The sequence below is a fragment of the Apis florea genome, unplaced genomic scaffold (genome assembly GCF_048593485.1).
Source record: "Apis florea isolate Af1SG1 unplaced genomic scaffold, ASM4859348v1 contig_1615_pilon, whole genome shotgun sequence".
Taxonomy (NCBI): domain Eukaryota; kingdom Metazoa; phylum Arthropoda; class Insecta; order Hymenoptera; family Apidae; genus Apis; species Apis florea.
Window position 1 is genome coordinate 1,455,466 of NW_028256416.1, and position 11,988 is coordinate 1,467,453.

Here is an 11,988-nt window from a genome sequence, read left to right on the forward strand (position 1 = left end):
TCGCCGATAACGCGAACGAACGAATTGTAAAAGATCTCGTAAGCATAATGTAAACGTTTATTTGAAAATAACGATTAAAAACTCGATCAACTTTCAGCTCAAGCTGTTTTTATCTATTCCTAACAATTCCATCGCGTTACGATTCAACGAATCGCGTGTGATATCGATATATATATATATATATATATATTTATATATATAAACACGTGTTACACACATCTGTATCCAAGTTGAGACGATCCTAACCTTCTTTCCCGTTTTTCTTCCCCGTTCACACGAGTATACATGGCGCCCTCTGCAACTACTTCTATCTCTCTCCCACCTTCCCATACGCCATTCTTTTACTCCTCTCTCTCTTTCTCTCTCTCTTTCTGTCTCTTTCGCTCTGTTTTTTTCTATCACAGCGTGACAACGTTCCTCCAGCAACGTTTCCCTATTGCACGGTACAAAACTGTTGGCCGCCCGCGACCCGTTTAACCTCGATTAACCATCATTCGTATTGATGTTTTCAGGTAATTACCAAGGGGAGCGTTACGTGAAGTGGAACAGCATGGGGTATGTCGGTTATACGTCGGAGAAAAACTACTTGGACAGGTATAGATATCACCCGAACGAGCGTAAAAGATTCGAATGCCTCAACTGCGGATGTCGTTTCACCCAGAAGACAACCATGACCAGGCATTTACGCTACTTTTGCGGACAGGGGCATCGTTACCAGTGCCCTTACTGCGAGATGAAAGCCTCGTGCTCCTCCAATATTTACAGACACGTGAGATCGAGACACGCCGGGTACAAAGCTCACGCCATAAAACTCTTCTCCTCGATCAATCCCCGTAGAAATTTAGAAACCATGTAAAAAAAAAAAAAAAAAAAAAAAAAACAAAACAAAAAAAGCGGATGATATCTCGAGCGGAAATTTCTTCCCTCTGTGTTTTTGCCGCGAGGAAAACCAAGAAACAAAAGTGCATTCCAGGATTACACTCTCGATAACCGATCGAATGGTAGCAGGATGTAAAAATAAGAAAGACGAAGAAAATGCCTTGATGGAAAAGGAAATTCCATATCCGATTGTCCGGAGAAATCGAAATAATAAATCCGGAGAGATCGAGACAAGACTTAGAAAAGTAAGGCCGTGTCACCGTTTTCTCTTCTCACTTTTTGTTTCCTCCGATGTAAAATATATATACATATGTGTCTTTTCTTGTAATTCTCTGGTCGCATTGCTCTCTTCGGTAATTCGTCCCGCGCGCAGCTTCTGCTTCTTGATCACGACACGAGGATTTTCGTTCCTTCGAGATCCTCGTTGTTTAAAACGTTTCCCCCACCCCCTCCGTTATTATCGAATATTTCCAGGGACAGAAAAGAAAAGAGGAAAAAAAGAAACAAAAAGAGGATCCACCTTCAAATCTTTCTTTTTTCACTTTTCACTTCTATGTGTCACGACGAGCCGGAAAAACTCGATGCACGCGCACTCGATGCCTCCTGGACCGAGGAGAGAAAAAAAAAAAAAAAAAAAAAAAAAAACGCGTAAAACACAATGTTCAATTGCCGCTAACACGCTCTATTCGATATTTCAGGTGTTTGCGAGAACGTAACCAGGAAGAGGCGGAAAGTGTACTCGGTGAACAAGAGTCACTATTGCCCACGGTGCAACCGTGGCTTCACCCTAAAGAAAAACATGACGCGGCATCTGCGTCACGAGTGCGGCATGGCGCCGAAATATCAGTGTCCTTACTGCGACAAGCCCTCCAAGTTCACACAGAACATATACGCCCACATCAGGAAGTATCATCCTGGCCAAGTGTTGTGCTTCAAACGCCTCTATTGAGAATATATATATATACACACACATACATATATATATATATATATCATTCGCAAACAACTTCCCTTTTCTTCCCCCTTCCCCTCCGTGTCCACGTGTCTCGATGTGTCAGAGCAACCAAATAAAGTTCAAATTCTTCAATCCCAATGCGTCTCGAGTCTCTTCATTCCACTATTATATCGGGGAATATTTTACGAGGAGGTAGGAGAGAATGGATGGGTGGTGAATGAGGGATGAAAGTTTTTTATTCAGCTAATTATATTGGTCAATTTGATTTCAGGTGTTTCGTCGATCGACAATGTATCCAAGTTTTTTCATCAATGGCTCAAATGCTCGTTCCTTTTTTATACGTTTAATCGTGAAGAGATGGGAATAAGAATGTGTATAGGTGTAAAAAAGAAAGTGTACCTCTATAACTCTATAACACGGTCTCTCTCGTCTTTACAAGAAAGACAGAGAATAAAATCGCAACCCTTTCCAACCCCCCCCCCCTCCCTATCTTTATCTCTGTTTTATCTCCAAACCAACGGCTCAAATAATTCTCGCGAGTGGACGCCAACAACAAGCGGAACAAAGCGGACTTCCGCTCTGAGAGCAGCGTCTACTCGCGAGACAAAACTCGTATAGATCCATCCATTTCGGAATATACACACTCTTTGTACAAATCAAAATCCAAAAAGAAAGAAAGAAAGAAAAAAAAAAAAAATCGTTGCTTCTAAGTGTTCTAAGCGCCTGCTCTTTCTATCGCCCAGACCAGAGTTGCAAGGGGATCGTCGATCCCCAGTTTCGAAGGACGGATGCACGACATTGCATCTCTCTCGAAACGTAGCCGTAACTCTTGTTGTAACCCTCACAGAGACAAAGGTGATGATAAAATTGGCGAGGAAACGATTGAAACATACAACCGTTCCCCTTATTATGTGTCGTCGAGATAACGTTCTCACCCAACGTTTTAACAACCAACTCACCTGTCAATTTACTACTAATCTGTAATTTACAGTGATATTCAACCTGTCCACATTGCCTTACCTGACCGTCGTGGGTCCGGAACGAAGGCGGAGACGGTACAGCAGCGGTATCCATCAACCTGTGAACACAGCGTCCCGTGGAAACTTCGACTGTCCGAAGTGTCAGAAGACCTACAAGTGGTATCGCGGCCTCCACAGGCATTTGAAGTACGAGTGCGGTAAGGCGCCGCGTTTCAAATGCCCGCACTGCATGTACACAGGCAAGCACAGGTCGCACGTGTACTCGCACATCAAGAGCAATCACAGCAATTGGCCGATATACGCTCTGGACACTCAGCAGGGGTGAGACAGTTGACGCGCCCGTAAATTCTTCCTCTCTCCCTCACTCTTTTTCTCTCTCTTTCTCTTTCTCTGCCATCCGAGGAAGTGACGCGTCTCACCTCTCTCTCCTTAACGCTTTAGAAATTACGCTTGTTCGTACGATATCCAAAGATATCGCGGATACACGTATCCTTGGATATATATATATATATTCGGATAACGGATGAAGTCGACTTTACCGACGAACCTCATTCTCCCCCCATCATATTGTGTACATTTCTATATTGGTAGTCATTGTATAGAAAATAAACGAGATTCTGTAATCTTAGCGATAGCTAACGGCCTCCGCTTTCCTCCTCCACCTTTCTTTCGTTTTTTCTATCTTTCGTGTTCGTTTCGAGGAGATAAAGAAGAATAAAAAGGAAAAAAGGTGCCTTTGTCACGCGCGTTTCATCTTCTTTTTCTTTTCTTCTTTTTTTTTCCGTTTTCGTTTCGTTTCGATCGATAATTCAGGATCGTATACCCGATCGATAACAAAATGTGTTGATAAATCAATAAAATTCTTCGATCGAGTGTTCTCGAACGTAAGCCGACCCAGAGGACGAGCGTGTTACACGAGGAAGAAGGTGTTCCGAGCCTGTTCGACGATTAATCGCTTCGCCACTAATCGTTGGAAAATTTTTCCTCTTTTTCAGAACTGGCGCGAAGAAGTGGATGGGCGGCAAGTAGCGACGCCAGTTGGGGCGGCGAAAATCGACGACACCCATGCCCCAATTGTTCACGGAGTTACAAACACCGTAGCCACATGATACGCCACTTTAAGTACGAGTGCGGGACGCCGCAGAGATTCGAGTGCCCCTACTGCAAGCACCATCTACGCCAACGTACCAACGTGTGGACCCATATACGCACGTTTCACCCGAGATACGAGCTCTACTGCATCGATATCGCGACCAACGCGAAACTCTATCACCAGGAACAGTATCGAGCCGATTAATTCGATCGATTGTTAATTTGATCGATTGAATAATCGATCCTCGTCCAGAAAAACGTTTTTCTATCGTCCCTGTAAAAGGATACGTGTTGACATACGTTTTCGAAAGGGAAAAGGAAGGATTTCTGTGATCTTTCTACTTTTTCTGAGAATTACGTAGGAAGGTGTTTCGAGAGGGGAATAAATGACCGATCATCTATTTTCAAACCTGTTTATTTCTTCTCTTCGGCTCGAGGAATGCTCGATGAACAGTGATGTAACAATCTTCTAACAATCTTCTTCTATTTAAGTGTATCTCGTAAAGAAGTCGACGGTTAACGGAAGAGAAGTTGGAAGGCAGCGCGCAGGTTTGTAGAAAGAAAGGAAAATCTCTCTCGTTTCCCGAGGAAGAAAAGACCTAGCTAAATGGATGTGGAAATTGTGTACGGTGATTTTAATTTCATCGTGGTATCGTTACGTTTATAAAAATACGATAAATTTTTTGTAAAAATTGGACACGTTTCCCCAAGTGTTTTAAAAAAAAAAAAAAATTATCGAAGAGAGGAAAGATATTCCCGTTGTTTGTAACGAACGAAACGAACGTTGAATAAACCTTTGCCTCATGAAAAATTTTTACACAAAGTTTTAACAAAGTTCGTTCGCGAGCGAACACCGAGCGAATCCCCGTACTCGTCTCGTAATTCTTTTTTTTAAAAACATCAAGAAACGGCGCAAAATATCGCTCGATAAACGTTCGATACGCTATACGAAACATTTCACAATTGGAATCATCGTGTTCACTCCGCATCCTCTTCTACCAGGATATTTCTTTTTCTACTTTTTTTCCGTTTTTACCCATATATATATATACACACCGTTAAAAGTATTGGAAATAATACAACAACGGACGCGATTAAGAAGGAGAAGGAGGTGGTGTGCGAAGCTTCTAGTTTCCTCCCCTCCTTCTCCCCTCTCCTCTCTCCCTTCCCCCCGGAAATTTCATTTCTTCGGCGGGGAAGAGGAACGGTTCGGTGCTTGAGAAGAAGATTCGTTGAGAAAAGAAAGAAAGAAAGAAAGAAAGAAAGAGACAAAAAAAGTACACGAAAGGAAAGAAAAAAAAGTGGCGGTTGGCCGATCCCGATGGTTCCCCGTTAATAACGCTCTGCTCGTCTGTGTATCTGTTTCAGAGAGGGGTAAAGAGAGAACGGAGGTGGAGCGATTCCACGCCCGTTCCGGCCGCGTGTTTACTATCGTGAGGCGGGACGGGATGTACGAGTGCCCGAGTTGCCGTAACCTCTACAAATGGAAGAAGTCGATGCTGTCCCATTTGAGGAACCAGTGCAAGCAACCGCCTCGATTCGAGTGCCCCCACTGCACGATGAAGAACTACCAGAAATCGCACATGATACGCCACTTGCGGGTCCACCATCCCCAGCTCAGCCAAACGTTCTGGGATCGAAAGTTGAACGGTTTCTTCCGGCTGTAAAAAAACATTTTTGACATAATCGAGCTAATTTGATCTTATTGCCCTTTCCATTCGATCGATTTAATTGTCCACGCAATAAACGAATGTGAATTGAGGATATGAAAGAAAAGAAAAGAAAGAAGGAAAGAAAGAAGAAAAAAAGAAGAAATAAAAAATAAACTTTGTCCCCCTTCCTCCGATCCATCCATCCTTTCTTTAATCGTTCGAGATTTCTCTTTCAGCCTCCGCTCTCTATGCGTGTTTCTCGACCATCTTATTTTTCCTTTTCACTTTTGATATCGCTCGCGTGGAAAAGGGGGAAATCCACGAATTCGAGAACAATCGTTTCGCAATCGCCACGGTTTACCCTTTGCTACTATCGATCGGTCGAACTTGGAGTTAGGGGTATCAGCGTGTCTCATATGCCTGTTCGATTTTTTTCAATCCTCATTGCTTACTTAACGAGCAGGCGGGGCAAAAGGAAAGAAAAGGGAGAGAGAGAGAATCTCGAAGAAGCGCGCCTTTTTTTTTAAAGCTGCTCCGTCGCTGTTCCGGTTCCTCTATTCGCGGTGAAAAAAAAAAAAAAACGAACATTTCTTCGAAAAGATCGTTTTCTTTTTCACGACGAATAAGAGGAACTCCACGGAGGACTAAGCTTTGAACTATCGTTTTAAAATAAAAAAAAAAAATTCTTCTCGATAGACACGCGTCCATCGCGAGAAATATCTAATCTTCCAGATCGATTCTCGAGAATTTCGTCCAAAGGGTGGAAATAAATTTGAACGAAAGTTTCGAGAACGAGGAGGAGAAACTCTCTCTCTTTTTCTCTTCCTCTCTTCCTCTCTCTCTCTCTCTTTTCTTTTTCTCGAGAGAGAGAGAGAAGGGGGGGGGGGAGTTTTCGAGATGCTGTAAAAAAAAAAAAGAAAAAAAAAAGAAAATATAATCGCGCTCCCTGGAATAAGGGGTGGAAACGAGTTTTGCATCTTGCTCGTTCGACTCGGAATTCCGGGTCCCCGGGGAACCCCCTCGTTCGTTGGTTCGTTCGACGAGGGGTGGGCAAAACTCCGTAAGTTGTACAGCCATTATTCTGTACAGCGGTCGAGAGTATTGCTGTTCAGTATTGTATGTCTCCGTGTTTCAGGATTCCATATTCTACCGCCCCCGCTCGGACAAAACCTAATCTTCAAGAGCCGATCGGGAGCAATGGGGAAACGTTGTTTGGAATCGGTTGGGAAAACGGTGAAACGGAGGGGCTTAAAGATAAACGCCTCCGACAAGAAGAAGCCGTTTCAGTGTCAAAAGTGTGGTCGTGGTTTCACCTTGAAGAGAAACAAAGATCGTCACGTGAATTACGAGTGCGGCCACGAGCCAAGATTTCAGTGCCCCTACTGCGGATTGAGGAGCAAGCAAACCTCGCCTGTCTACGCCCACATCAGGAAGAAACATCCTGAAGAAGAAGTGTTCATCTTCGACATGAAGCTGTGAAGATTTGTTTGATTATTCGCCAACGACGATCGTCCATCCAGTTTTAAATGCAGTTTCAGTGTGTGTTTTTTAAATTGTTTCCGGTGTCGCTTTCGACATTATTAATCCGCTTTCAGTAGAGAAACTTCAGTATTTCTCAACGGAGTCGTCTACCTGCTGAGAAACGAAATTCAGAAACGAAGAAGAGATTATCAATCCGTCGTTATCGAGGATGTTTAGTGTAAAAAAAAAAAAAAAAAAATAAAACTTTACTTTTTTTTTTTTTTTCAAGTAAAATATGCATGCTTGTTGATGCGAAAGAAAAAAAAAAAAAAAAGAAAAAAAAGAAAATATATAAAACGCAACGATTCTTCGTAGTTTAATCCTCCTCTTATGCGAATTTCTGCTAGAGAAAAAAAAAACAAAAAAAAAAAAAAAAAAAAAGATTGTTCGAGTACCAAACCTTTCTTACGCGTTTTTTTCGGTGTCTGAAACGGATAGCCGAACAACAAGGATGTCCTCATCACCCGAAGATAATGGTACACAACGATCTCCATTCCGGTAGTTTTATAATTAATAATTATTGTTAAAACGCATAGATTAAGACGCATTTTCTTCCTATAGATATATATATATACACACACACACATATATATATATATATATTAGATAATTGAAAAAAAAGTTCATTAATAATCGCGCTTTTGAAATTGAGAAATTGCAAAAAAAAAAAAAAAAAAGAAAAAAAAGAGTGAGCTCTCTGGAAATGATCGATATGATGGCTCGACGTTTTCATCTAGAAGATCATCCGCAACTTGTTTAAGGTATTCTTCCTTTTTTTTTTTTTCCGTTCCCAACGTCGTCGATCCGAAGCATGCCGCGATCCGAATCAAAACTTACTTTACCCGATGAAACCAAAACCAAAAACCAAAAAACCAAAGACCCGATTCGCCAAAAAAAAAAAAAAGAAAAATGTCACACGATCCAAAAAAAATTCGATCGCGGTGCACGTACAACGATTCTGACCGACGGCGATCGATTTTTCTCATTCTATCTCTCTCTCTCTCTCTGTCTCTCTTTCTCTCTCTTTCTCTCCCACGAATCCTTTTACGCAATCCTTTTATCTTTTATCCGCCAAAGCATCGACCAAAAAATCTCTTTATAAATCGAAATGAATCAAAAGCATCAAATACGCCCCTCTAATACGCAATCCCCTCCGCCCAGAAGCTCCATTAACCGGCCGATCTTGAAGTTTCAGGTTTCTATGCCGCGGCCCCACAGTTGGATCTAAACTTCGTTTTACAATCTTGCAAGGCGTTCGAGAACTCGGAAGCAGGCGGTAATAGGGAGGCGGCGGCGGCGGCGGCAGCGGCGGCAGCGACGACGACGACGACCACAACGGGCCAGCCAGATTTCGGTGGCGGTTACGTGACGCCCCTGCCTAATTATCACGCGCAAGCTGGTAGGCAAAGGAGCACATACGCGAAGGGTAACTTCGCGGATTGCTTCAGAAAGCCGTTCCCCTGCCCGAAATGCGGCCGTTGCTTCACCGTCAAGGGGAACATGACCAGGCATCACAAGTACGAGTGCGGCCAAGCGCCAAGATTCCAGTGCCCTTACTGCGAGTTCCGTAGCAAACAAACGTCCAACGTGATGTCCCACATAAGATCGAGGCACACGGGCCAGAAAGTTCACGTGGTACACCTCAAGTACGAGAATTGAAGGGTATAGAAGTCGGCCATCCGGAGAAGACGCGAATTAATATAGATAGGGAGAGAGAGAGAGAGAGAGAGAGAGAAGAGAGAGAGAAAGAGAGAGAGAGTGAGTGAGTGAGAGAAAGAGTATGCATGCGCGTGCGCGTGAAAGAGCGTGTCTTATTGGAGGGAGAGTCGTTTTCGTTTCGCCGTGTCGTAAAAAAGGCGACCGAGAATGGTGGGGATACGAGTGACCGGCTTATTTTATGCTACAATTGTGTATATAAACGATCGGCCGACTCTTCGCGCAAAATAGCTCCCTCCATCCGTGCCTATGACGGATTCGATCTCCATTCCAAACAGTTGACAGTCGGTATGCAATAGGTCCTTTCCTCAAATCCCTGTGCGAAATCGAAATCTCACGTTTCGAGTTGTAATTAATCCCAATTCCCCGGATCTTAAGCTTTAAAATTTTAATTAATAAGAAATCGATGCACACAATGCATTCTAGATTTTCCAAGTTCTAAACTTGGAAATAGCGTTAAGTTTTCTTAAGAAGCGTTCCGCCACGAATGGAAGGAACGATGGGGAAAAAAAAAAAGTTGAGATATTTAGTAATGTGATAGTAGCGATATTATAGCTAGAATACAGGAGTATAGGAAATTCTTGTGGCAACGCTGATCCCCCAGATCCTAACAAGCCCTAAGTCCTGAGCAGCGTTACCGTGAGTGGAGGGGATAAAGTTGAGGAGATAGAAGAGGATAGCAAATTCTTCAACGTGGCAACGTTGCTTCCAAAATAGTCCTCGAGTCCTAAGTCTTAAGGAAATTGGCTCCGTGTCGATCAAAATGAAAAGTCATTGGGGGGAAGAAGAGGCAGTGTTTATAAAAGAGATTGCGCCTCTTCGTTGGCTGATCTTAAAGGCCTTCGATAAATTAAGAAATAAAATATTGGCCAACTCCTTACGACTTGGGAAATTTGAAAACTTCTTCCCAAGACTTATCGTAGACCGGCTGTGAGAGATCTCTGTCGTCGGTTTTTTGGACATGGTCCACGGATGGGTTCGATCTGTTCGCATCGGAAAACGTAGTACCTCCGAACGAACGCGGCCTTTTTTTTGCTAATTTTTCTCCCGATTAGAAGGATAAAACTTATTACGCGTACATACACACATGTGCTTATATATAACATATGTAACATGTGTTATATATATATATATATATATATATATATATATATATATATATACACATATATATAGACTTAACATTCACATAACACGTCACGCGTATATATATATATATATATATATATATATATATATATATATATATATAAATATTATTCATATATTATTATAAATATTATATACATATATATTTTCCGTTGTTATCGAATTTTTAAATGTTTTATAAAATTAGGGGGAACGACCGTTTTTACGGGATATTTATCGTACGTGGAATCGGGACAATGCTCAAACGAAAAAAAAAAAAATAATAATAATAATAATAGTAATAATAAAAAAAATAAAAACAAAAATAAAAAAAAAAAGAAAAAAATCTCGATCTTTAGGATTTATCGAGTGCGAAATCGTCGATTGGTTATAAGGTTTGTTCCAATGTTGAAATTCGTCGTGTTTTTTCTATTGATACGATAGGGCTCCACTACTCCTCCGCCATTTACGTGGAGGAGGTGGCCCAGTGCCCGAGGAATATTCGAGCGAATAACGATGTTTCGAGTACAACTACGTTAAAAAGAAAAAAAGGAAAAAAAAAAGAGAAAAAAAAAAAAGAAAAAGAAAAAGTTCCACGATGCGCACGAAACGCTATCGCGTGAAACGTTCTTCGATTCCTAGACGTCCTATTAGATAATGTTGCGCGTTTTGTGTGTGTGTGTGTGAGAGAGAGAGAGAGAGAGAGAGAGAGAGAGAGAGAGAGAGAGAGAGAGAGAGAGAGAGAGAGAGAGAGAGAGAATAAGCGAATGAGAAGGAAAGTATGAAAGTAGAAAAGAAAGAAGAATTTAACGATAAGAACGACAGTAATAATAAACGATAATAACGGCATTCTTAACGTTCATAGTAGCGAAGAAATCGATCTAATCGATTTCATGGTATCGAGCGGGTAGTAAGGTAAAAAAAAGAAAAAAAAAAGAAAAAAAAAAAAGAAAAAAGAAAAAAAAAAGAAAAAAATAAGAATGAAAAGGAATAAAAAAGAAAGGGAATTTAAAAAAAGTAATATAGCGAACGTGCTTTCATCGAATATTTAAATAAAATTGTTTCGAATGATACTGCGTCCGGCGTATATTGTTTCAGAGAGGAAGCAGTGGAAAAGCGTACCCTTCGATCCGCCAGTACGTTTCTCACGTCAAGACTGAATGGTACAGGGTGAAGCGGTCGGGGCAAACGTTGTGTTCTTTTGGTTTCTTCTTCTTTTTTTTTTTCCTCTCTTCCTTTTTTTCGTTTCGCAAAGAAATGAAAGGTTAAGGTCCGGTGAAGGGATGATAATGATGATAATAATGATGACGATGACTTAAAAATTTGCACAATTTTCAAGCATTCCATTATTATATCTATTATAAAACAATTATGGATAAAGCTAAAAAAAAAAAAAAAAAAAAAAATTTAGGCGTAAAAAAGGTTGAGATGTATAAAAAAAGGTGAAGCATGGTCGATGGTGTACGGTTCAAGCGTTTGCGTTCGATGTTCTCCTCGATTCGTTCGAAATTTTATTTAAAAACCTTAGACGTTCGACGTTAGTGGCCGACTGTTTTTGTTGCTGTGATATATATATTATTAACGATGTTGTAGCGTCAAGTGCGTTTATCGAATAATAACTCTGTGTAACACGCAGGCCCGATCGAAGCCGGGTTTAAGACGCGTCCCCATTTCATCGTGACGAACAAATTTTTGTTCATTATTAATCCGTTCGGTCGCGTAACGGCCGAGTCAAGTTTACCATTTCGGACTTCGACTACGAAAATAAATGTTCGCGACATTAACGACTCGATGTCTAAATAATTGCTATTCTCTCCAGTTTCCACCATGTTTTGTGATCGTATATCGTCGTCGCTGTGGAATTGTAAGATAAAAATACAAATAATAAATCGATGTTTAAACACTCCATCGATATTCTCTACTCTACTCGCTTGATTGCACATACATTGTGTCCACTTTAATCGTGTTTACCCGTGTTTCTTCTTTTTTATCTTCTTCTCCTCTTTTTTCAATTTTCCACTTTGTTTTTCTCTTACTTCTTTGTCACCTGTTGGTACGATGCTAC

The 11,988-nt window shown here is 41.2% G+C and overlaps 4 protein-coding genes across 5 annotated transcripts in view; all 4 read left to right on the top strand.

The window, feature by feature from the left end:
* Window positions 1-11,988, top strand: part of LOC100864777 (uncharacterized) — an 89,953-nt gene that overhangs the window by 71,255 nt on the left and 6,710 nt on the right. The window lies entirely within an intron of this gene.
* LOC147658809 (uncharacterized) lies at window positions 1,839-4,717 on the top strand. The gene is made up of 3 exons (XM_086907211.1): window positions 1,839-2,689; window positions 2,826-3,135; window positions 3,810-4,717. The coding sequence occupies exons 1-3, from the start codon at window positions 2,623-2,625 to the stop codon at window positions 3,841-3,843; spliced, it is 411 nt and encodes a 136-aa protein (XP_086763337.1). The 5' UTR covers window positions 1,839-2,622; the 3' UTR covers window positions 3,844-4,717.
* On the top strand, window positions 5,570-7,381 carry LOC105736139 (zinc finger X-chromosomal protein-like). Its single transcript, XM_086907252.1, has 2 exons — window positions 5,570-6,618; window positions 6,694-7,381. Exon 2 carries the CDS (start codon window positions 6,756-6,758, stop codon window positions 7,035-7,037), a length of 282 nt encoding a protein of 93 aa, XP_086763378.1. The 5' UTR covers window positions 5,570-6,618; window positions 6,694-6,755; the 3' UTR covers window positions 7,038-7,381.
* Window positions 7,449-9,897, top strand: LOC147658810 (uncharacterized). Of its 2 annotated transcripts, none has more exons than XM_086907156.1 (2): window positions 7,449-7,577; window positions 8,275-9,897. In XM_086907156.1, exons 1-2 carry the CDS (start codon window positions 7,553-7,555, stop codon window positions 8,736-8,738), a joined length of 489 nt encoding a protein of 162 aa, XP_086763282.1. In that variant the 5' UTR covers window positions 7,449-7,552; the 3' UTR covers window positions 8,739-9,897. The 2 variants fall into 2 exon arrangements, with proteins under 2 accessions (XP_086763282.1, XP_086763273.1); XM_086907147.1 differs by having other exon boundaries at window positions 7,458-7,577; window positions 8,269-9,897.